Here is a 26,055-nt window from a genome sequence, read left to right on the forward strand (position 1 = left end):
CAGGCCCAACATACCGAGCCTGATAGTAAAGACACGGATCTAAGATTACAGCAGGTCTTGTCTCAAGGTTACTTAGAGGCAGATTGGGTCTAAAATAACTGTGCAAAATATATCCCCCAAATACTGTCTGAAATTGTTCAAAGAAAGGTGATGAAAAAAGACAGTGTAATCTTTGACTACAGATGAAAAACGTAGCGTTAAACTCACTGCCAGTGAGGCAGAGACCTCCAGCCCTTCCCCCAGAGGACCTGGCATCATGGGAAATGGATGGGCATTGATGAGTGCAAAGCAGTACAGCTCAGGGAGCCAAGGGGATGGGCAAAAGAGTAGAGTTAGTCATGGGAGGCCACCTGGAGGAGGTGAGTTCCAAGGGTTTTTCAAAGAGGAGTCTGTTGAGCCAGAGAGTTACATAATCGGGAAATCTATAGAGAGCCTTAAAGCATGATCCGAGGCAGCCTGGATCATGGTGTGATCTGTCCTCTTGTGACTGTGGTCCTGAGTCTCACGTAGCGGCCCTTCCCTCCCCTTTCACTCCTTTTAACTCACTTCTTCCTTCCTTCTTTTCTTCTGTTTAGTCGCTCCTTCCCATCTTCCTTCCAAACTTGAATGTGCAGAAAGAGCTGGATGTACATTGCCTGGCCTTCCATCCCTCCTTCTCTGCACTGGACTCCCTGTCTTGGGGGTTATAGAAGGAGGCTCATCCCTTGCCCCCTCCCAGCCTGGGCAGCACACAGAAGCCAAGTTTATGGACAGGAGAGGGAGGGTGCAGCCCAGGGTGGAGTGTGGTCCATTTTGAGGTGCCGAGTTACAAATCAAAACGATGGGGGAAGAATTCAGCCAGAAGAGAGATCAATGTGCCCTAGACTCCCAGGGGAGGCTTCCTGGAGGCGGCATGAGCTGAGGCAGGCCCTGGAGGAGCAGGGGCCACATCTCGGAGGAGAAGAGCAGGGAGCCCTGACAAGGAAAGAGGAATGGGGGAAACGAGCTGAGAAGCAAGAGTGGGCTTGGCTGGGAGGCGGGGCAATACACATGGCAGAGGAGGATTTGGGGAATCCTACCATCGGGGTTCAGTTCTTGGCGCCCCACCTTCCTGAGGGCTCTGACCCTGGGGACCTGGAAACAGCCCGGGGCTCTCCAGAGGGGAGGGGATGGTTCTCCCGGAGAGTCCCTGCTCATCCTCAAGCTGGTCTCTCCTGCGTCATTCTCATTAGCTCCAGAACACCTGGCAGAGCCTGAGGAAGAAGGAGACAGAGCTTTGTAGCCGATGGCACTGCCTGGCTCCCGTGCCGGGTTCACTTAGAGGGCACCAGGAGATGCAGCTTCAAGCCAGGTCAGCTGTGGTGACGAGGAGGAAGTCAGCCCTGGGTCGCCTCATACTTTGTGCGCTTCAGTCACTTCTTGGTCATTACCACAACCCTGCGGCCAGCAGCTCCTATTGCTTCCATGGCCCAGAGGAAGAAACCGAGGCTCAGAGAAGTTAGGACACTGGTCCAGGGCCCCGTGGGGAGAGGGTGGCAGAGCACAGCGTTTCACCCATGTCTCTTGGCCTCCAAATCCATGCTTTTTTGCAGAGGACCGTGGCTGCCTTAAGGTATGCAGCCTCAGAATGGCCAGTCTGTTGTGTATCGAGGCATTCCACCAGTGACGGAAGAGTCTGTTGACAGCCCACCCCAGGCCCCAGGTTTCCAGACCCTTTTCAACCTTGATTCCTGGTCCCCTCTTCTTTTTTTTTTTTTCCTCTTTCCCATTCCGTTCAGCTTCCTGGCTCACACTCTATTCTCTCTCCTGGCAAAGATGCCTCAGACCTAGCTAAAGTTTCCAAACAGCCTCTGCCTCCCAGGCCCTGCCTCTGACTGTTTGCCTGATTCTTTTACCAAACCCTGAAGTGCCAGGATCTTCCCAACCTGAGCACAGAAGGGTTAAATCAGAGGCTGAGTGTGAGGCCTGATAGAGGACTAGACCCCCCGGGGAGGTATGGCAGGAGCTAGAGGTTTCCCTAGCTGCAGGTGGGAACAGACCTAGCTCTGCACCCCAGCTCTCCCCTCTGTAAGTGCATACGAGCCCTATGAGAAGTGGTTTTGTAAGCGACGAAGAGCAGAGCAGATGCCAGACAGGATCTTCATGGACGATCCAGACCAAGGCACAGGCAGCCCTGGCATCGAGGCCCAGGGTTGGCATCAGGGACGTCTAGGGCTAAAACCAGAGACAGGTAGAGACCAGAAGCACAAGATCATTTGCGATCAGGGTGGGTGTATAACCAGCAGTGCCCCCTCCCAAGTGGAGGGGGCAGAGCTGTAAGAGTGGACAAGACCTCAGTCCTAGAAGGCAGATGACCAAGAGAGAGACTCTGCCTGCCAGGGCATCAGGCGGAAAGCCAGGGGCTGGGATGGGGCCAGTGTCTGAGCCAGACAAGCAGCAGTGAGACTGAGTGTTGTGAAAACTCTTAACAGTAATATTAGTTACCACTTACATGGTACGCTCTGTGCTAGGAACTCTTACTATAAGAGTTTTATGTTTTCTCATCTCAATAATATTTTGAGTTAGGTACTACTACTGTGTACCTATAATATTTTGAGTTAGGTCCATTTTACAGATGAGAAAACTGAGGCACAGAGAGTTTGAGCAAAACTCCTCATCTCCTCCAAGACTGGCAGCATGACCCTTCACATTCATAGCTTGAAATCAGCCATGGTGGGAGCATTTACACCCGGGAAATCAGCAAATGCCACAAATCACGGCTTTTTAATTTTTTATTTATTTTAAAAGATTCTTTTGTCTGAGAACCAGTTTACTAGCACACCACCAGACTCATCCCAGAGCCTCCGTGGACCTCACCTATGGGAGAGAAGTCCTGTATTAACTGAGAAGCAGGCAACGCCTGACACACTGGACGACAGCATTTTTAGTTTACTGGGCCCTGTCTAAGCATTTTGCATGCATCTCATATAAAAACTTCATGTGAGGATCAAAATTCATTTAATCTCCGTAAGAACCCTCTGAAGTGTAGACACTGCTTTCCTCATTTCACAGATGAGGAACCTGAGGCACGGGGAAGTCAAGTATCTTGTCCAAGATCAGGCAGCCAGTGAGGGAGCCTTGACTCAGACTCGGGCAGCCCAATCCCAAAGCCTGCACTTTGTGGCGTTTTCAATGAGCCATTTATAAATGCTCAAACCCTAGCTTACTTTTCATTTATTTTTTCAAGAATAGGTCTTGAATATCTGTCTGCTGCCAGCTAGGGTATTAAATACAGGAAACAGGAACGTCCACATCAGAGGCCACACACCTAGTGGTTTCAGTAAAGCCTGGGCCTGGGGTTGAGGCAAACGGAGTTTGAAGCCTGCCTCTGCAGCCTACCAACTGGGTGACCTTGAGCAAGTGACTCAGTCTCTCCAAGTCCTTATCTCCACATGTGTAGGAGGGGGCTAACGGTGTTTTAGTTCATAGGGTTTTGGTGAAGGATGAGTGATGTAATACATGTACAGCACTTGGCAAGGTATCCAGCACTCAGTAAGCACTCAGTAAAAGGAGGCTGCCGTGATTATAATCCACAGGTTTGTGTTCCGGTAGCTCCATGTGAGGTGGGGATACAGGCATCAAAGATAATCACCGAGGGACTTCCCTGGCAGTCCAGTGGTTAAGACTCTGCACTTCCATGGCAGGGGGCACGGGTTCGATCCCGGGTCGGGGAACTAAGATCCCGCATGCCACGTGGCATGGCCAAAAATAAAATGAAAGTTTTTAAAACAATAGATGATCACCGAATAGAGTGTGAGAACAGAAGGCAGGTACCCAGTTCTTCCTAAGGGAGGGTTCTGCTGAAGGGGTCACATTTGAACAGGGTCTTGAAAGGGTCTTAAAGAGTTTTCCAAGCAGAGAAGGGAAAAGGGGGCTTTTCCCTGAAGGGAAAAGTGCATTCCAAGGTATCATAAGTAGGAGCAAGCATCTAACAGAATGGAAATACCTTACCAGCCCCCTCCTGAGAGGTGAGATCACACCTTCACATTTGTAATTGTTTCCTCCTTGTAAATTAAACTGTATACCTGGAGTATGGGGAGTGTAGAAAGAGGGAGCAGAAGGGGGATGTTTTCAGAATCTTGCAGAGCAGATGGTTAAACCAGATGACCTTTGAACTCTGAAATCCCGCTGTTTGATTGATCATCTCTGGGCTCCTGTCCACCACACGGATAGGACTGTCCTCAGTACATACTGATCCACACAGCTGAGCTGGGCCTCCACGAGTAACTGGCTGGGGTGGGAACACCTTCCCCACTTGAAGGTTGGGCAGCCTCTGCCCCAGGCTGCATGGACCAAGGGCTTGTTTCCCTGGTGCTGGGAGCACCCTCTGCTGCTTCCCTGCCACTCCACCACCTCCGCCTCATCAAACCTTGATAGCCCCAGAATTGAAACTTGACCTTAAGGAAAGGCCCTTAAAAGTCATTAAATTGAATTCCTTTGATTTTCATTTGTGGCTACTGACACTCAGATTAGAGGAAATGACTGGATCAAGGTCCTACAGTGGCCTAGGACTAGAGCCCAGGGCTGCTGGGTCCTTGGCCATGGAGCACATTTGTTCCTCCAGGAATGGAGCACAGCTGCCACCATCATGCACACTCTGCACTCCAGCCAGTCTCCCAAGGAGGGCTTCCGGGGCCGCTGCTTCAGGTGGAGAAACCTGAGGTCGGGGTCCAGGGCAGCACTTCCTGTAGTTCTGTTCCTGGAGAGGACACACAAGGTAATGGCCCCGCAGCAGTGAGCTCCTTCAGAGCCCTGGGGACTGGAGTCTCCCTCAGGCTCCTTCACTGATTCACCCACTGTGAGAGTCTAGCACAGTCACTTCACCCCCTGAGCCTCAGTTTCTTCATCTGTAAAATGGGTGATGCCCCAAAGACCTATGGTGAGGATTTTTCAAAGAACATCTATAACGCAACTGCTGTAGTCTGCTGTTACGTTCGTGTTCACTCTCTTCCTATTTTCAGAGTGTTGTTAACAACGAAGGCTGAAAGCCAGAAGAGAAGAGAGCTGAGGAATATGGGCGGCGAGAAGCAGATCTGTCATTACTAGCGTTGTGGCCTTGGGCAGGTCACTGCACTTCTCTGGATCTCTATTTTCTCATCTAGAAACTACAGGTAATGATAGTATGTTCCTTCTAGGGCTGTTGTGAGAATTAAGGTCTGCCTTATGTCTCTGGGAAAAAGGGGAGGGAGGAGGAAGACACGAAGAAATAACATCACAAATGAGCACCTCGGTAAATCTCCCTGTCCGTACTCCCTTCCCACATGCCCTTGTCAGACTGAATTTCTTTCCATTCCTTGAGTGTGCCCTGCTTCGTCTCAACTCCAGGCCCATTCATGGGCCCTCCTTCTGCCCGGCGCACCCCAGCTGCTCCTCTCTCACTCCACAGCTTCTGACCGCCACTCCTCCTTCATGTCTCATCAGAGATCCCTTCCTGGGAATCTTCCCTGACTCCTCTGCCTCACTGGGGGCCTCACCAGCATCCCCACAGCACCCTGCATTTCTCCCATCAAACGGGCCACGTGTGTTCCATTGCCTTTTGCTTACCTGCACTGCCCCACTGTGCCGTGAGAGCGTGTACTTCATTGTATCCCCAGGGCCTCACCCCGTGGCCTGCACGTAGTAGGTGTTTGGTAAACACTAGCTGAACACATGAATGTTCCAGTCCCTGAATCGGACTCACAAGAAAGATGGAAAACTCTGTTGCCGAACCACCCCCACCCCTTTGCAAGCTGGGCCTCTCCAGCACCCTTCCATCTTCCCTTCCCTGGGGTGCCTGCCAGGCCCACGCCCCAGTCTCCCACCAACAGAGCAAGTTGGAGAAGTCATCATTCATCTGGGCACATCCCAAGCGGAGAACACTCAGACCCTGTGTTTGGGATCCAGAACACTCCGAGTTTGCAGTCTGCTCAGACGTGGGGACAGATGGCTGGACAGTGGACAGCTGGGCAGGGAGGGTAGGCAGCTTGGCAGGATGGAAATAGCAGTGAACTAAGCATTGGGAGTCCTGGGCTCGGAGCCTGTTTGTTCCGCTAGTTTGCGGCATGCATCAGTCTGAGCTCTGTGGTTGCCAGCAACAGAAACTGACTGAGTAACTTAGGCAGGAAGGCTGCGTGTTAGAAGGCTTTGGGCTGTGACACAGAGTGACCTCTGGGCTTGGACCCTCCCTGTAGCAAGGGACAAGCAGAGCACCTGGGGAAGAGAGAGGTAACTCCCAAAAGGGAATCTGGTTTAACTACCTGAAAACAATTGTTCACACCTTGTGTGACCTGAGGCAAGTCGCTTAACCTCTCTTGCCTCAGTTTCCCTATTTGGATGTTCTAAAGCCGGCCTCTCTCCTCCATTCACATCTCCCATGTGCTTTGTGCTGAGAAGGCTTCCTGCCCTGGCCCCAGATGGTGCCTTTCCCCATCCAGACCCCGTAGGGATGATGATGAGTGAGCGCAGTGAGCAAGCGTGTGTGTGCTTCCCTGCCGCCGCCCCAGGGAGGAGGTGCGAGGCCTCTCCACCTGCCTGCTTTGGGACACGTGATCCATTTGCGTGAGGTGGTTAACTGGTTCTCCATGAAGCCAGAATGTCCTCTGCCCCTCTACACGGAACGTGCTGATGAAAATCTGGAGGGCATTATGGGTCTCTTTCTGGCCATGGTCTGGCCATCTTCTCGAGGTTGGGAAGCTCCTGGCTAGATTCTGCCCTCCCAGAACCCCAAAACCATTAACCCTGAGACCCTGCCACTGCCCTCCATTTGACCTTTAACATGTACATCAACAGGCTCGGGCCCTGAACACCTGGGATGCAGGGGGTGGCTGAGGGGGTGGGGATGCTCCTACGTCACTGGCTGCCTGGTGCGGGAGACAGGTGCACAGACAGCTAACTAAGCAGCAGAACAAAGAGGCAGAGAGGAGTGTGAGCCAGGGGTGCGGGGGCGTGGCCCAGGGATGGGAGAGCGTGATTCTTCCCGGGAGATCAGGGGGTGCTTCATGGAAGAGGTAACGCTGCAAATGAGTAAGATTTGGCAGGAGGAGGAAAGGAAACATCAGGCTGAGGTAACAGCACAAACAAAGGCCTGGAAGTGGGAGTGGACAGGTTTGAATTCAGAGAATAGGGATGTCTGGTGGGATCGGAGCTTCAGGAGGGTGGCAGAGGCTCTGAGTTGACAGTTCGGGGTGTCTAAAGGGCCCCGGGAGCCCCAGGAGCCCAAGGTAGAGGGCATGTCTGCCTGGGGTTGGGTCAGGAGGTTCCTGGGGGCTCAGCCTCCCACCCAGGAATCTGGCTTCAGCATCCCAGTTCCTCCTCGCCCCTCACCCACCTGGGAAGAGAGCGCAAGCTCCTCTGCCCCCCTCCCCAAACCTGTCAGCTATTTCTCTGCATACGACCTGGGCAAAGCTGGCATCCACTCCAGGGTGCCTCCTGACAGCACCCACCCATCCACCGTTCCACCGCCCAGGCAGAGGTGAGGTGCTCCCAGCCCGTCCCCGACAGGCCTCTGTTAGCACGCTTCTCCCAGGCCACAGCGTTAGCTGTCCTGTCTCCCCCACCAGCCATGAGCTCCAGGAAGGTAGGTGGGCTGGTCCAGGCCAGGTCTCCAGTACCCAGCCAAGTACACATTACCTTCACACACGAATGGACAAATGACGGTGACGACGTTCAAGCTTCAAGGAGGATCTTACCACCTGACTTTATAGATGAGGCCTCAGGGGCCCAGGGTGAGAGAGGACTGCCCAAAGTCGTAAGCATGTTGGGAGAAGAGTTTAAAAGAGAAGTTTGGTTCATAGCAGTACTACTCACAGTAGCCAAAAGGTGGGAACAACCCAGGTGTCCATCAGCTGATGAATGGATGAAATATAGTTCATCCATGGAGTAGAATATTTTCCAGCCATTAAAAAGAAATAAGTACTGATACGTGCTACAACTGGGATGAACCTAGAAAATGTTATGCTAAGTGAACGGAGCCAGACCCAAAAGGCTCCTTTTGTATGATTCCATTTGTATGAAATATGCAGAATAGGCAAATCTATGAGAGACAGGAAGCAGATTAGTGGTTGCCAGAGGCTGAGGGAGGGGAGGATGGGAGTGACTTCTTACTTCTTCTTCCTTTCGGGGTGATGATAATGGTGGTGGTTGCACGGCGTTGTGAATGTATTGTATGTTTTAAAATGGTTAAAATGGTGAATTTTAGGTTATGTGAATTTCACCCCAGTTTCAAAAAAGGAGTAGATTGGGACCAGATCAGATGCCACCAGCTGGGCCTAATGTTTATTCCTCGAACACATGCCACTGATCGCCCTTCTATGACAGACCTCCTCAGCCCAGGGGTGGGGGAGCCTGTGGCACATCTTGGTTCAGAGGAAGCCCCATGGTCAACTGGAAGAGGACAGGATTCCTGCTCAGGTGCCTCTGCTGGTGCCCGGCCTCCATCACTTCCCCATCCCACTGACCAACCTGCTTCCAGTTAATGCCAAATATTCCGTACATCTCAGGCCTCCGAGATGCTCAGCTCTTGCTCTTGCTGTTTGCACTATGAAGGAAGTTCTTTCCTTTGTGACCCTCTCATCCACCTAGAAACATCCTTTAAGAACCAGGTCCTATCTTCCCTTGCAGAAGACATCCACCCTCCGCCCCCTCACCACGAGCCAAGCTGAGCTCCCCAAGGTATCACGTGCATGCAGCCTATTAAAGCAGGTGTGGGAACGATCATGTTTGCCTGTGTGTCTCCCTTGGAAGACTGGGAGCTTCGGGGGGGAAGGGCCTGGCTTGTTCACCACTGTGTTCCTAGGATGGCCCTGGTGCCTTACTCACAGGAGGTGCTCAGTAAATGCTTGTTGAATGGGGCAATGGCTTTGGAAAAGTTCTCCTCCCTCCCAGATATTCTCCATCGGTGAGGGAAGGACAGGCAGGGTGACCTCCAAGTCCCTTTATGTCTGGGGTTCTCTGGTTCTAAGAGCAGCAGTGAGGGGCCAGCGCAGCAAGTTGCTGCCTGTTGTCACAGGCCAGTTTTCTGCTCCTGTTGCCTGGCTGGTAGAAGTGGAGAAGAGGAGAGAAGGAGCCTGCAGTAATCTACTGCAAGCAGCTATTTCTGCTCTTGGCAGGGAGGAAGGAGGGCAGTTCCCAGAGACTGGGCTTCTCCATTCAGCCTGAATGGACGAGCTCTTCTCTTTGGAAATCTAATTAAAACCCTCCCCTGAACAGCCGAGACATGCAGGTTTTGGCGAGGTCGCCTGGAGTCCTTCAACTGCAGGGCCGAGAGCAGGCTCTAGCTCCATTTTCCTCTACAGACGAGAGGTGCTACTCTTTCTGCTTTCCTGATTATGAAATTAGTCATTTTCTAGGAAGCTTATTTATAGAGTCCGCTGCACACATGCAGCGCTGAGCTATTCTGAACACGGCTTGGGGCCTGGGAGGCTTAAGGTGTGAAAGCAGCTGTGAGTCACACATGGGTCCCCCTCCAGAGGTATCTGGATACCTCAGTTACCTTTTTGCACTGAGCTAGGGGCCAGGCCTTTGGGGCTGCCCTCCAGCTGGGGCGCTCTTCAAGATAAATAAAGAAAAAGCTTCAGATCGGGAGGTAGGGGGTAGGTGTTCTCCATCCCAATCCACATGGCCACCCACTCGATATATCACCTGGGACAAGTCAGACCTCTGTTCTGTGCCTCCGTTTCCTCCTCTGCTAAATGAGAGGCCTTCCCGATGTGTGATTCTGGGCCTGCTATGGACAGTAGCTGTGGAGGAAGGTTCCAGGTGACTTCACAAAGACTGCCTTCAGGGCTTCCCTGGTGGCGCAGTGGTCGAGAGTCCGCCTGCCGATGCAGGGGACACGGGTTCGTGCCCCGGTCCGGGAAGATCCCACATGCCGCGGAGCAGCTGGGCCCGTGAGCCATGGCCGCTGAGCCTGTGCGTCCAGAGCCTGTGCTCCGCGACGGGAGAGGCCACAGCAGTGAGAGGCCCGCGTACCACAAAAAAACAAAAAAAACTGCCTTCACAAAGGCAGCTCAGATGATGGCCATGTTTGAGGTTCCTGATGTTTTTCCAAGAAGGTCATGGCAACATTCAGTTATTCAACAAGTGTTTGTTTATTTATTGAACACCTGCTGTGAACCAGGCACTATTCGAGGCTTTCAAGATACAATGGTAAATGAAACAAATGGTGGTCCCTGCCCTCGTGACGCTTATAATCTAATGTTAGTCAAATAATGGCCTGAGTTAAAATGAAATTTCAAACTCTGTCAAGTGCTGTGAGTAAAAAGTACTGGGAAGAAAATAGCTAGTGGGAAGCAGCCGCATAGCACAGGGAGATCAGCTGGGTGTTTTGTGACCACCTAGAGGGGTGGGATAGGGAGGGTGGGAGGGAGACGCAAGAGGGAGGAGATATGGGGATAGATGTATATGTATAGCTGATTCACTTTGTTATAAAGCAGAAACTAACACACCATTGTAAAGCAATTATACTTCAATAAAGAGGTTTAAAAAAAACAGAAGTACTGGGAAGCAGAGCTCCTGGAGCGGTGGGGGGCTCTCCAGGCAGGGAGAAAAACACGTGCAAAGGCATCATGAAGGAAAGAGCCTGTCCCAGTGTAGCTAGAGTGCAGAGGTTAAAGGGGAAAGGGGCATGAAATAAAGTTGGAGGGATGAACAAGGGTTAGACCATTCAAGATCTGATAAACCATGTCAAAGGTTGCCATTGCCTTTGTTCCAAGTGTAATAGGATGCCATTCAAGTATTTTTTAAGGAAAGTTATATGATAAACGTTGAGTTGTGAAAAAGTTCTAGCTCAGGCCTGCCCCATCCAGATGTACAGGTTGTAAAGTGCACAACCTCTGAAGCCGTATGTATTGGAGCCATATGGAGAATGTTTTGGAGGCCAGGCTGAGTGGATGCCAGAGGCCAGTTAAAAGGCTGCCACAGTAATCTGGGCAAGAGATGCTGCCCTGGGCCAAGATGTAGGTAGTGAAGAGGGAGAAAAGTGGAAAGACTCAGGAGACATTTAAAGGGCCTTGAAGATAGCAGCCCTCTCTCCATAGGAGAGCTGGGCCCTGGGATTTGGGATTCTCAGAGACCCTGCCAATTGGAGTGAGGAAAAAATAAAACAATTGCCAATTGAGAGTAGAAGATGTCAGAATGAAAATGGTCACCATCCTTAACCCGGCCTGTCTGCCCTTCATTGATTCCGATCTGCAGCTGGGCCTGGAATCAGCCTCAGGACCAGTCCGAGAGGCAGGATTGCAGGACTAGTGGGTGGAGAGGCAGCTGACCTCCTGAACTTCTTGGAAGTATTATGCTAGCAAGGCTGTATTAAAGTTTCTTCTGGTTGCCAATTTCAGAAATCAGATGCTGTTGGTTTGAGCTAAAATGTTGGAATTTATTGGAAGGACACTGGGGCATCTTATGGCCTTAACAGAAATTTTGCCCAATCAAGACTCAAGATGGGCCAGAATGAAGTAGCTCCAAGACCCACGGCAGCAGATGTGTTTGGACCTTCTCTCCAGGACCCTGTGGCTACCGTGATTCAGCCCCCAGAATGCATTTTAAAAGTGCAGAGGAGAGGATCTGATTGGCCCAGCCTAGTGGGTTTGTCCAGCCCTGGATCAGTCAGCTACTGCCAGGGGTCAGACACGAAGGGCAGGCAGAGCCACTGGAGCCCACACCTGCACGGCAGGCTATTCCCAAAGCAGGGGAAGCCCTGAGAGCAACGCAGTTACCCTCAGGATATGTCAAAGTGCAGACACTGTCTGGGGTCTGACTAATCTCCAGCAACCTTTTTCCCAGCTTACTGGGTAAAGGAGAAAAACTAGTCCCCAGCATAGTCCTGGAAGGTGCCCTGATGAGCTAGAAAGAGGGTTTTCTGAGTTCAAAAAGAAATAGAACATTTAGAAAATGCATATACATATACAGCTACTTTTTCTAGCTATTTCCAGAGCAGAGTTTTGCATACCACTTTTTACTGCCTGAAGCACAGGGAATGTGCAGATGTGGGGAGCTGGACACACACTGTATGTTACCCAGATCCCTCTTGCTCACCCATGGTTCAAACCCACAGGAACTAGGAGGCAGAATGGCACAGCAGTGAAAGTGTGAGCCTGGAGTCCTAGACTGTAATTTCGTACCCAGCTCTACCCTAATGAGCTGTGTGACCTGAGGCAGGTTACTTGACTTCTCTGAGCCAGTGGAATGATCCCTAATTCATGGGGCCCTGATGAAGATTCAGTGTGATAAAGTTTGTAAAGTGCTTTGAATGTAGTAAGCCCTCCTTCCTTCTGTGGCAGAGATGATGGTGCTGATGGTGGTTTTAGATGTTGCTGGTGGTTATTCCACCTGGAAGACACCTGTAAAATTCTGCTTCTGCCTCTGCAGCTTGACCCCTCTGTAGGTTGGTCTTTTCCTCCGGTCCCCCAATGGGGCAGGGTTATTCCAAGGGACACAGTGCAAGAAAGAAAGGCTTTTTCTCTTTGCTCAGGGTTTTGTCTTGATCCCAGCTCAACAGCCTCATCTCACATTTTGCATTCTGCTGCAGGAGTGAGAGAGAGAGAGAACCACACTGCTGATGACTCCGAGGGAGGGGCCCTGGACATGTGCTGCAGCGAGAGGCTGCCGGGTGAGTCTTCCCAGCACCAGGTCCCCCAGAGCTGCAAATGGAGGAAGAGAGCTCCGGATGGCACTGGGGCTGGAGGAAAGCCTGGGTGGCTGTGAATTTGCTTTAGAGGAGTGACTCAGCTGGTCTGTAGGTCTTCGTTTCAATGAGGATTTGTTTTTCTAATCCCTGATGTCTTTCTGACCTGTTATCATTTGGAGCTGCTGTAGACTCATCTGGAGGGAAGAAGAGGCAGCTGAGGGTGTGCGGGGAGGGTGGAGAGAAGGGTGAAGAGCTGGGGAGTCCAGGCTTGATCAGGACATGACCACTGGCCGGTGGTGTGCTGGGCAGATTTCGAAAGGTAAGATTAGGAAACACAGCCTGACCGTGGCATGAGCCAAGGGTGGGGTGGACGAAGTGGAGAAAATCCCTGACAGCCCTGAGGAGAAGCCTGGCTGTGAATGTCAGATTGTGCTGCTTGAGTCTGGTTGACCACACTTGAACCACGGGCCATTGCTCTCGCCACAGAAACATTACCAAGGCACTCCTGCCCATGGAGAAGCAGCACGTCCAGTTGTAGACCAAATACCCAAGTCATGATTAACAGCCTTGGAAGGAATGAAGGAAGGAAGGTGGGGGAAACTTTTTTGTGTTTTTTCCTTTTATAAAAGTTTTTATTGTTTTTTTTTCCTCCTTATAACAAATATCCGTTGTAGAAATATTAGAAAATAAAGACAAGAGAAAAAGAAAAATCACGATAATCCTGTAACACTACACACATTTTCACATCTCCCTTTCCAAACCTTTTTGTTAAGAAATAACCAATTCTGAATTCTAATTTTGAACTCTCAAACCTGTAGCTTGTCAGAAACCTCATGATTGGCAAGGAACCTTAGAGTGTCGAGTCTTCAGTGACCCTCTTTAAGACAGACATGGAAAACAACTCGGTGTGACTCTAAAGCCATGACTCTTTAAAATAAGTGGTTGTTTTTTCACCCCATGAGCAGTTGCCCCAGCTATGGATGAAGTTCCTCCAACCTCCCACTGAGCATTGAGCCCTTCAGTATAATTCTCACCTTATCCAGTAGGGGGTGCCATTGCTCAAAACACTTAGGACGGCCTGTTGAGATGGGCTAGGATGGATGCCATTGCACCAGTGTCGCTGTGGGACCCAAAACAGCTAGCTTGAGGACTAGACTTCTCCAAAGGGATGTAAGAGCTGTCTGCAAACATCTGAAAGGCTGTCTTGTGAAGGGGACGGCATATTCATTCTGTGTGTGTCTTATGAAGAGGGCATAAATCCAATACATAGAAATTTAAAAGAGGCCTGTTGGCCCACGCGATGCAGAACTTTCTTTCTGACTCTAAAAATAGTCCAGTCATTGAACTTGATAATGCAGGAGAAAATGAGTGTTCCATCACTGGAGGTATTCAAGTATTGTCTGGATAGACACTGGAGAGGAAATTTCCACAGTGGGTGGGAGGTCGAGGTGACAGCGCAAGTCCCTTTCAGCTATTAAACAGTTCTGTGATTCAGATATGAGTCATAGAATTCAGAGATGATTCTACAACCAGGGATGGCCCCAGTGGCTAGAAAAAATCCACAGAAAATAGGACACCGTGTATAGGAATCCAGAGAGTAGCATGGTGTGGAGGAAAGAGCATGGGGTCTGGTCTTGGAGTCTGGCTGTTCTGCACACAGGCTGTGTGTTTATGGACAAGTCATGTAACCCGCTGGTCCTGCAGTCCTTTATTTGCAAATGGAAACAGCAACAGTATGAACATTTATCCTCACAAGGAAAATAAATGTAATCACACAAGCATTCATTCAACAAATGCTTATTGAGCATGTACTATGTGTCAGGTGCTGTACTAGGTGCTAGGGATATAGTGGTGAGTATGACAGACAAGGTCCCTGCCCTGCTTTGAGCTGCTTCTGGAAAATGGGATGAAGCCACCGCAGAGAGGCTACAGTAATAAGCGTGATTTGTTTAATTCCAACCTTCTCTCCCATTCCTCCCCAAAAGCCAACAACCAGAATAGAATCAAAGAGGATTATTGGTCATCTCCGCTGGACCTGGCACATTGCCTACCTTGTGCCAGGCACTGTGCTAGATGCTTTCACATGTATGCAAAGGTGCAGTAGCACCAGCAGGTTATCTGAGAATTCAGCTCATTTCTGACACTGTCTCCCAGGAGATAGCATCAGATTCCACAGGTAAAGGGCTCAATCCCACAAGTCTGCCCTCTACTTCAGACGCCAGTTGCAAGCCCAGGTTGTTACCTGCAGTTCTGACCGACTGGCTATATGTCAGAGGTTCCCACAACCCTCTCCTCAGGTTCAGTTAATGTGCTAGAAAGGCTCACAAAACTCAGAGAAACATTTTAGTCACTAGATTACCAGTTTATTTTAAAAGGCTATTAAAGGATATAGATGACCATCCAGTTGGAAGAGATGCGTAGGGCAAGGCAAGGGGCGCGGAGCCCCCGTACCCTCTCCCAGCACCACTCTCCCCACCTCTCCATGCGCTCACCCGGAAGCTCTCCAGGTCCCGTCCTTTGGGATGTTTCTGGAGGCTTTATTACATAAACATCGTGGATTAAATCATTGGCCATTGGCGAATGATTCAACCCCCAGCCCCTCTCCCTGGAGGTCGGGTCTGGGACTGGAGAGTTCCAGTGCTCTAATCACATGGTTGGTTCTCCTGGCAACCAGCCCCCACCCTTGGGTGGGATCCAAAAGTCACCTTCCCTGAAGCATTTTCAGGAACTAAGGACGAGACCAAATATGATCCCACTGCTCTAGTAGCTCAGGAAATTCCAAAGACGTTGGGAGCTGTGAGTTAGGAGCTGTGGCTGAAGACCAAATATATATGAGAGATATATATTTTGGTCATCTGAATGACGAATTATATATTTCTGATAAATCATAATATCACAACCTATATCTCATGCAATCCTCTCTGCTACCCTAGGAAGTTGGTATTATTTGCTATCACCATCTCATAGAAGAAAGGACCAAGGTCCAGGGAGGTTGGAGGGTCTGTCCGGGTTCATCCAGTGTTCAGTAGAGTGAGGAGTCCCTCCAGGCAGTTTCCTTCCAGAGCCCAGGCTCCTGGCCGCTACCCCATTCTGCCTTCCTTGTCGCCATTGAGCCATTATGATCTTCTGGCACCCTGTGGACTGAGGCAGGAAGAACTAAGGTATGTCTGTCCCCAGGGAGGAGTTTGGAGGAGTTGGGCGATGTCACTGTGCCTGTCCCTATCTGTGTCCTTCCTCTGGAAAGCCCGCCTGCCAGGGGCCAGGCAAGTTATATGCCCTTCTAGGCACCCATGATGCCGTCTTCATATGATACTGAAATAACTTTTTGTCTGTTTCCTCCATGGGACCGTGAGCTCTTTGAAGGCAACTACCTCTCTATTCCATCCTCCATGGCAACGTTCATTCACTCATTTCTTCATCCATTTACTCATTATTCACTGACCACTTCCATGTGTTGGGCACTCTGTAAGCATTGGAGTTTCAACAATGAAGCAACCTGAGAAAATTTCCCACCCTTACAGGACAGTATTGTGCCCTAGTTAAGAGCAGGCATCCTGGACCCAGGCGTAGCTCCACCATTCACCGTTGGGGTGATCCTGGGCAAGCTACTTAACCTCTCTGCCTTCCATTTACAAAATGGCAAGAATAACATTCACTACCATGTACGGTTGTTGGAGGATTACATGGAGCTCAGAACAATGCCTGGAATGTGGCAAATGACATAGGCATTTGCTATTAAGGGGAAGATAGGCAATAAATAAGTAAAATATATAGTATAGCAGATGGTGATAAGTGCTGTGGAGAAAATTAAAGCCAAAAAGGGGGAGGTGGGAAAGGACCGGGACTGGGTGGCCGGGGGCGGGGGGATGGTTGGCATTGTAAATAGGGTGGTCCTGGAACCTGGTAAGGAGTAGACTTCCACAGTGTTCGTCAGCCAAAACCACCAACCTAAGCTGCACCTTGGACATAAAAGGAGATGGAGGCATACAGGCCCAGAGACCTGGGGCGTTGGGCCTTTAGAATGAGCCCATGGACACTGCAAGCAGTTGCATAATGATGATGTAAAAATACAGCCCTCGAGTAATCTCTCCCCCTCCCAGCTGTCTTCCCCACTGGGCGAGACTAAGAGGCAAGGCAGAGTGAGGACCAGCCATGCCTGGGTGACTCACTCATTCCCACAGGAGCTGCCAGGCGGGGGGCGACATGGCCAACACTCCCGGGGCCGCGGTCACCCAGACCCTAGCCAGCGTCATCCAGTCCTCCCAGACTGAGATTTCTGGGTGAAAACATCCTCAGGCATCGCCGACACCTGCAGGCAGCCCACAGCTGCCCCCGGGGCAGGCACGCTCACTCGCACCCCCGGAGGCGTTCCACACAGGCGCACACACACTCATGTCTGCTGTCACTTGTCACAGCCTCGTGCTCACGTATGCATGTGCACATACCCACACGCAGTCCCCTGGGCACGTGCAGCTCCCGCACCTATGAGTCTTCTTCCTCTTGCACACCCAGGACCTCTTAACTCCATCACCCTGTCATCCACCCCTTTCCGCTAGAGATGCTTCTTAGAGATGGACACGCTTGTTCTCTGTTTCCTCTTTAGGTCTCATTCTTTCCTGCAACGACGCCCCCTTCTCCTGCACATGCAGATAAGCAGGCACATTCCTGCCCTCCCTCACTGCACACAGTTCCTGGGTACTGTGGTGGGCACCGGTGTATCTCCAGGTCCGTGCACGGGCATACACAGGTTTCTCCTCTCGCGTGCGCACGCGCTTTTTCACGTGCTCACCCTCCTTTGCTCTTGCACTCCCCCTCACTTGCTCACTTCCTCCCTCATTTTCTTGCTCACAGTCACCCAAACACATTTAAACATTCAAACTCACACTCTCTCCCCTTCTGTGTGTAGGTGTTCACATTTGCGAGAATGCAGGCAACCCTGCTGATGCTGGGACCTCTGCTCCTGCCCGAACAGCACCAGTGCAGGCCTAGCCTGGGACCAGCAGCTTCCTCAGGGATACAGGGCAGGGGAAGGAGGTGAATAAGGCGACAGTAGGTGCTGGTGATGGCATGACGTCACCACGTTGCTCACAGCGTCTCCAGCGGGCAGGTTCATGAGCAGGCCGGCTCCTAATGTTTGCAGGGACCGAGGTCAGACTGCCGTTGGGGCCCCTCATGGGGCACCACCCCCTGCTCAGTCCTGCACTGGGAGGGCCTTCGTCTGAATGCATGGGGGCACGTCAGTCTGTGCGTGCAAGTATGGTTCACACTCCACCCTGCTAGCTGACACTTGGCCACCCCTCAGACCTAAATATACCCCCAGGGAAGGCCACGTCCCTGCTCAGAAGCGTGTACGTGCATTCATGAAGCCTTCAGGCCATTCGGGCAGAGAGTTCTGGAGTCCTCGTAACCAGAGCATGGCCTGGAAAGCGGGGTGTGGGCACACCTCCTGGGCCCTGGGGGCCTTTTGCTCCATGAAGAGTGGCATGGCCAGAGGAGAAGAAGCCCAGGGGCCAGATCTAAGGACCACACTGCTTTGGGGAATAAGGTGCTCCCAAAGGCCTCCTACAGCCGGCAGCTGGTTGGAGCCATGGCAGTCCCCGCCACCCTGAGATTTAAGTGTGTTATGATCAGCTGGGTCTATGCAAGGCTGTGAGTAGCCACTGAAGGCCTGAGTAGGTCATTGCCCCTTTGGTAGGAACAGCTGACTTCTCCACACCTTAAGTCCTGGTGCTTTGAAGGCTACCCCCAGCCCAGCCCAGCCCTAGGCTCTGTACCATCATGGATATCAGATGGACCCTCCTCTGAGGAGGTCAAAGTCTAGGTCTCAGCAAGAGACCACTGTCCATCCTGGGTGGTCTTTTATAAAGTAAAGGGAAGGCCTGTATTGAGGAAATCTTTGTTATCCTAATCATGCAGTGACTACCGCAGTCATCAGGGAGAGTCAGGCCGTAGCTTTCACGGCCATCCCACCATGACATGGATGAGGTCTTCGCCAGAAGCCAACAAGGGCTGATTGAAAAGGCAGCCTGACCCTGTTATTGATTTAGCAAGCGTTTATTGAACATCCACTTTGTGCCCAGCGCTGTACCAGGTACTGATGATACAGTGAAGAGCAGGAGAGACCTGGTCCCTGCTGTCAGGAGGACAGGGTACCATGGAAGTGTGCAACAATAACATTACGTTATCTTGGGCGGGTTCGGCTGGGGGGGGGCAGTCAGGGAAGGCTTCCTGGAAGAAGTGGCCTTTAAACTGTGACCTAAAGGATGAGTAGGGTCCTGGCTCGTGTCTTGAGGAACCAGCTATCAAAGCATCTTAAGGAACAGGTTAACCTCAGAATGGGCCTTATCCCCCACCTGCTAATGCTTGTTCTCACAGAGCCCCCTGATCTGGTGCCTGGTACTGGTTCAAATGGTCTGGGACCAGGTGCAGGAGCCCAGATGGACAAACGTAGAGAAGACAGACTTGGAAACAGTATCATTACTGAGATGTCACTTGTGCCCATCAACGCTCAGCAGCTTAGGTGCTGTTGACTTTTAGTTCTTTAATCGATGGCTCTGTTTTCATTCGGGACTTTTAATGCATTTAGGTGTGTTTATGTGGCCAATGGTACTATGAATTGTCTTTGAGACTTTAGGATAGAAATTAAAGAAAGGCAAACAACACCATCCAGATGTGCTGAGAACCCTAATTTAGAGAGTAGTCCGTAACGATACCACTGTATTGAGAAGAAATGTACCAACCCAGGTACTCACTGATCAGCGATGGTAGCGGTTAACTGTCCTCAGACACCAGGACAGATATGGAGGCAGGAGCCCATCTAGCTGGGTCTTGGGGTCCTGGAGGGGCAGTGAGACCTGGGTTCCAATCTCAGCTCTGCTGCTGACCAGCAGCTTGATCTCAGGTAAATAGTCTGACCACTTTGAGCTCCAAATTCTTCACTGCAAAATGAGGGTGATAATAAGATCTTCACAAACATTTTGGGAGGTTTAAATAAGCTGATGTGTGTGAAATGCTTATTACGCAGTGCTCCATAAATGGTAGCTAATAATGATGGTGATGATTTTGCCAGGATGTGGAGTATAAACAACAACCAAAAACACCTGTGCACGTTCCCAGGCATCAAGGGCCCAGGCATCAAGTCCCAGGCCAGACCTTCAGATGTGGAGTGGGTGATACGGGTCTGTGGCTCTTTCATGACTCCCCACCACATGCCACCACAGACACATAGGGGAGTGTTGTTTACTTGCAAAGTCAGGTGGGAAGAGGAGCCAGACTTGCTGGAGAGGCCAGTCATCCATTTTCCTGTATAGAAACAGTGCTGACGTTCCTGGGAGTGGCCTGGATGTATGATGAAACTACAAAGAGTCTTTGCAACTGGAAGAAAGAGGCCATCTGCTTCAGTCCCGTGCCTCCACCCAGGTTGATGCTCAAGCCCTTTCAGACAAATGGGCATCACTGTATAACTAAGATATGCAGTGACAGATGCTGTCACCTTTCTCCTTGACTTGGCCCGGGGACTAAATACCCCAACTCCCAGGAACTTCTTTATACCTTAAAAACAAACAAACAAAAACAACAACCTCTTTCCTTCCATTTAAGCTCATTTCTTCTTTTCAAGTCTCAGGATGTGCTTTGTTTATCTATTGCTGCCTAACTGTCTCAAAACTTACTTAAAACAACCACCATTTTATTTGTTTATGATTCAGAGGGTCATGAGGGGTTCAGCTGGGGGGTTCTTCTGTTCCCTATGGCTTCAACTGAGGTCATTCACTCAGCTGTATTCACCTGGTGCTGGGCTGGAATAGAAGGTCCAAGAAAGCTTTTCTTACGTCTGGCACCTTGGTGTGAATACCAGGAAAGGGGGATCACTAGGGCCCCCTGGAGGCTGTCTATCATACTGCTTAAGAGTTGAATCCTTGAAATTCAAAAAGGCATATTCTCAGGATATGCCTGTACAGTTGTCCCTCCGTATCTGCAGGGGATTAACTGCAGGATTCCCCACGGATACTAAAATCCACCCATGCTCAAGTTGCATATGTGAAATGGCATAGTGCAGTTGGCCCTCCATATCCACAGCTGTGGAACCCGCAGATACAGAGAGCCAACTGTATACAGGATGGTGGGGGAAAAAATCCACCCACAGAGAGAGAAAAAAATACTAGAAAATATATCTAAAGGAAACCACTGCCTTTCTCAGTGTGGTAGGATCATGGATGACTTGGGGTTCATTTATGCTTTTATGGGTTTTTTTCCCCTCATATTTTCCAAAATCATTTTTAAAAGATTGGCCATCTGGGACTTCCCTGGCGATCTGGTGGTTAAGACCCCGCACTTCCACTGCAGGGGTGTGGGTTCGATCCCTGGTCGGGGAACTAAGATCCTGCATGCTGCGCGGCGTGGCCAAAAAAAAAAAAAAAGATTGGCCACCGGAAAATATTTATTAATCCTCGCCAGGCAAGAGTGGTAGCTGGGGATCATGGGGGCCCCCTGGGGTGAGTCACCTCCCTCCAGGTTGGGTTGCTCAGCAGGGCAGGCACAGAGTCGGGGGCTGACCCAACCCCAGGGATCTTAATGGGGGCTGGTTAATCCTTTGGGGGCATCGGTGGAGACAGTCACCAAGGCATGGAATCCCTCCCCCCACCCCATAGAAAGCCAACGAAATGACTCACGTCATGTCATGTTGGTGAACCAGTTCAGAGAAGGGGAGACTCAGGGATCCTTGACAGGCAGCTCTGTTTCACTAAGTCCATGAGTCCTTCAGTGGGTGTCCGTTCCCAGGGCAGGAGGAACAAGTTCTCGCTCTGTAATTCTCCCAGTTCCAGGACACAGACGGGATGGAGGGTCCTCTGCTTTCGTTCATTCTTTCCCCATTGGACCTTGGCCCCCCCTCCAACTCAGCTGGTTTTGTTTTTACCTGGGGAGGAGGGGGTAGTGACTGGTGGTAGGTTCAGAGCTGTCAGTCATACTCCTCTGTGGCCCCGCTTTCTTCACGGGTCCCCGCAGTGCCCCTCTCTGGTTTCATTCACTGATTTTTTCTCTTTTGTCTCCCACCGCCAGGTCCCTTCTCCCCACAGTTAGTGTGTTCTAACGTGTTTAAGGCGTATTTTGTGCGTTTCTGTGTGCTCTTGCAGAATGAGTGGCAGTATGTCGTGTGTATATATTTTTAAAATTTGTGTCTGTTGTGCTGTGTTCGGTCTCATTCTTTTCGCTCAGCCGTGTTTCTGAGGTCCTTCCATGGTGCCGTATGTCCTCTGATCCTTTGCTTCTAAGGGCTGCAGAGTATTCCCCAGTGTGTCCCTGGACGCGGCCTACCAGCTTCCCCAAGTGATGGGAATGTAGGTGCCCCGCTCCTCCCACCCCACCGCAGATAGCACAGGAGGGCGCTTTGGCTTACAGCTTATGTGTTTCCTAGGACTAGGTAAGAATTTTGTGGAGCAGAAGCACGCATTTCCAGAGTTTTCTACTTCCCGGATTGGTTCCAGCAGAGGATCTGGAACACAGAGAACCAGGAGGAAACGGTGTGGGTGGTAGCTGGGGAGATACGCAGGGGACAGAGCATGCTGGGCCTTTATTGATGGCCGTGGCAGGGATTTGGGCCTTTATTCTAAGAACAAGGGGAAGCCATCGAACGAAACTAAAGCAGGGGCTCAGATTTGTTTTTTTAAAAAAGGCAACAGTGGATCTTTAGCCTTAGAAGGGCCCTTAAAGACCCCCAGGCACACTCTGAATTTACAGAAGGCCTCTGAGGCCCATAAAGGCAGTGAGACGCCCAGGGTCACACAGCCCACTCCTCACAGAGCTAGAACTGCTACCCAGGCCTCTTGACACTGCCAGTGTTGTGAGCCTCCCCAGTTACTGAGGGCAACAGCCCCTGGAGGGTTGGAATTTGTCAGCACATCTGTCCTGGGGGGTCTTGGTTGGCTCTTGCTCACCTCCTATCCCCTGGACTTTCCTAGACCTCTGAGAGCATTTACCAGGACCCACCAAGCAACCCCAAACCAGGACCCAGCCTTCTGCTGTCAGGGAGGGAGGCCTCAGACCTTCAGATACCCACAGGCAGCCCCTGTGAAACATCCCATGCTGGCTTAACGAGTGAAAACTGAACCAGAGGGTTAAAGACATGTGTGCCAATCCTGATTCTGCCTCTTACTCTCTGGACCTCAGTTTCCTCATCTGTAAAATGGGAGGGTGGAGCAAAAGGCTCTCCCAATTCTGTCCCTCCCTCCCCACATGTTTGGGCTTAAGTCTCAGGCACTAGGGACCTCTGGTACCCACTGCCCAGGGCCTCTCCGTTGGTTATTTTAGTTCTCACCGTGGGCTGGGGGGAGGGGGTAGCTGCACCCTCAGAGTTTCATTGAACCTTTTCACCCTTGTACTTCTGGGCCTCCGCTCCAGAGAAGCACAAAGAACTGAGCCTTTGTTTGCAGCAACAAAGCTGTTTGCAATTTCAGATAGAACCATTTTATTATATCCCATCCAAAGAGTACTTGAGTTGCCTTTTGTTTTGAAAGCTTGTTAGCATTTCAGATTTAATTAACTGAGAGAGCAAAGCTGCCCCACTTCCTCAACCCCCGGCCCATGCCCACTCCATCCACCGACCCCAGGTGCCAGTCGGCAGCCTCAAAGCCCTCGCCCACGTGGGGGCAGGGCGCCCACTGTCCTCCTGAGGGGCTCACCTGGCAGATGAAAGGGACCCGGTCCTGTTGCCTGTCCCTCATGCTCCCCTCCCCTCCCCTCTTCCCCCTCCTCTCTCAATTCTGCTGCTGTTTACTGAGCGTTCACCGTGCGCCAGGCACCAGGCTAAGCACTGGGCATTTTTTACCTTATGGCATCCTCAGACCCCAGCCAGCAAGGCTTAGTGGATCTGTTGTCCAGAGGAGAGATTGAGTCACTTCCCCAAGGTCACACAGGTGGTAAGTGGCACAGTCGGGCTTCAAAGCTAAGTCTGGGTGACTCCAGAGCTTTGGCTAGGAGTCCCCCCAAGGAGCTTCCTCCCCAGAAACAAGGCACTTGTAGGGACAGCAAGAGCTGCAGTGCCGGCTGGATAGGGCCGGGTCCTAGAGATCATTCTTGTTACAGATGTACCTCCTTTTATTGCGCTTCGCTTGAGTGCGCTTCACAGATACTGCGGTTTTCACAAACTGAAGGTTTGTGGCAACCCTGCGCTGAGCAAGTCTGTCGGCACCATTTTTCCAATAGTGTTTTTTTAAATGCAGGTGTGTACATTGTTCTTTTAGACATAATGCTACTGCCTACTTAATAGACTACAGTAGAGTACAGGCGTAACTTTTGTATGGACTGGGAAACCGAAAAATTCGTGTGACTTGCTTTATTGCGGTGTTTGCTTTATTGCAGCGGCCTGGAACCAAACCAATAGTGTCTCTGAGGTACTTGGAAATCTGCCTCCCAAGAGCCTCCACACACTGGTCCCATTCACAGCTCTTGACGTGCCCCCTTCCCTAGCACAGCCCCCTCAGGTGTCTGCAGACAGGCCCCCCGCCGCCTCCACTCCCCTCCATCCCCACAGTGAGGTAAGAGCAGTAATCCTATAAACAAGTGTCTGTGTCTAAGGGTGGGGTTTCAGACACAGTGATGGGCTGTGGAGCCCAGCACCATCTCCCACAGAGATGACGCTGTACTTGTGAACACATGGAGGGTCAGGAGTGTTGGAGATTTCTTCAAGATGCTGTGGTGTGGAGAGCTGATCACCTGAGCTAGTCTCATCTGGTGGGTTGGTTAACGGTATGGGCTCTGGCCGCAGGCTGCCCGGGTTCTAGTCTTAGCTTCTCCCTATTGTTAGCTGACTTGGCCAAGCGACTTAACGCCCGTGTGCCTCAGTTACTTCATCTGTAAGATGGGAGTAAGAGCAGTACCTTCTAGCATTGTTGTGAGGATTAAATGGGTTAATATACGTGAAGCACTTAGTGAGCGCTCAGTACGTGTTAGCCCTCAGTGGTCCTGGCTCTACGTTTGGCTGACTGTTGACCTTCAGCAAGCCACTTTCCCTCTCGGCCTCAGTTTCCCCATCTGAGAAACCAGCAGACTAGACCAGATGCCCCTCAAGGCTGGTCTGGCTCTGCCCATCAGTGGTTCTAGAAGCCCAGGCAGGGCTGAGTGTGATGTTCTGTTGGTCAGCGCCCCCATGGCTACGTGGGCATGGTGGGGAGGTCCCTCCTGGCCACGTTTGGGAAGAGAAGAAAAGCTGAATGGGACAAGAGCTCCCTCCTCATGTAAACAGAAGCGGGCCAGCCTTCCGGCTGCAGTTCCGCGGCTGGCAGCTCCAAGGATGAGTCACCAACAGGAACAGCCATGTTCTTCGGCTCGGGCGGGGCCGGCCCCGGGGCACACCATGGCTGCAGAGTTTAATGGTGGGATTTGGGTGCCAGGTGACGGGAGAGGGATCGTGGTGTTTCCACATGCCCAAGGTAAACCCTCAAGGCCACTTGCCTGCGCGCCTTACCCAGGGCCCCTAGAGCTCTGGCCCAGGATGCAGAGCGCCTGCCTTCCAGTGTTCCTTCCTTTCATAAGATACAGCCTTTGAGGAGCCGGGATCTGGCACAAAAGCTGCACCGCCACCCCCATGCAGCTGCTTAGGGTTCAAGGATCCCCAGACACAGGGACTCCCTCCCTCCCAGGTTCTCATCATCTCCCTGCCTTTGCTGCAGTGACCTCTCCTGAGAAGCAGTTTGGCAAAGCGGAAAGACCACTTGGCGTCAGGAAGGCCTGGGTTTGCATCTCGGGTCTGCACGTACTTGGGCAAGCCACTGAACCTCGCTCAGCCCGATTTCCATGCCTGGAAAATCCCTTTCACCCCATGCAGGAAGCAGGCCCGAGAGGAGCCCAGTGTTCTGTCACTGTCAGCAAGGTGGCTCTGAGTCAGGGCTTCGTGCATGGCAAAGCAGCTACCTTGCTGTGAACTATTGAAAAGCCAGTCCTTGACACAAGCAGCCGCCTCTCACCAGCAAAACAGGGCTGATGATGCCAATGTCTACCTCACAGAGAAGCAAAAGGAACTGCGTGCGCACAAGCGCTTTGGGAGCTGCACAGAGCCTACCCAAGAGATCTGGCATTCTCATTCCGGAGCAAGACAGTGAGTGGAAGGGTGGGCAGGGTGAGGAGAAGGGCTGGCGTGATCTCTAGGAGCAGGACCTGGAGGACAAAGGACAAAGGAGCCCAGGACCTCTGTGGTCCATGAGGGCGGGCACTGTGTTGTTCCCTGCTGTATCCACAGAGCCTAGCCTGGTGCTTGGCAAAGTATTGATATATAATCGGTGCTCAATAAATGTGTCGGACTCACACATGAATGAGCAGAGACTAAAATCAGCCCAGTTCTCTACCTCCCCACTTCTACCACCTGATCACAGACCTCTGCTCCCCACCCCTGAGATCACGGGTTCTTAACCTGAGGTCCGTGGATCCCCTCCAGAATTACA

General features: G+C 51.3%; 1 protein-coding gene across 1 annotated transcript in view; it reads left to right on the forward strand.

The window, feature by feature from the left end:
• PTPN5 (protein tyrosine phosphatase non-receptor type 5) overlaps positions 1-26,055 on the forward strand; it is a 55,341-nt gene that overhangs the window by 9,861 nt on the left and 19,425 nt on the right. Inside the window, exons 2-3 of the mRNA XM_033409180.2 lie at positions 4,980-5,129; positions 12,524-12,604. Of these exons, the coding sequence (XP_033265071.1) occupies positions 12,580-12,604 (25 nt within the window). The 5' untranslated portion in view covers positions 4,980-5,129; positions 12,524-12,579. The remainder of the gene's footprint in view (positions 1-4,979; positions 5,130-12,523; positions 12,605-26,055) is intronic.

This window comes from Orcinus orca, chromosome 8 (assembly GCF_937001465.1).
Source record: "Orcinus orca chromosome 8, mOrcOrc1.1, whole genome shotgun sequence".
NCBI classification, from domain to species: domain Eukaryota; kingdom Metazoa; phylum Chordata; class Mammalia; order Artiodactyla; family Delphinidae; genus Orcinus; species Orcinus orca.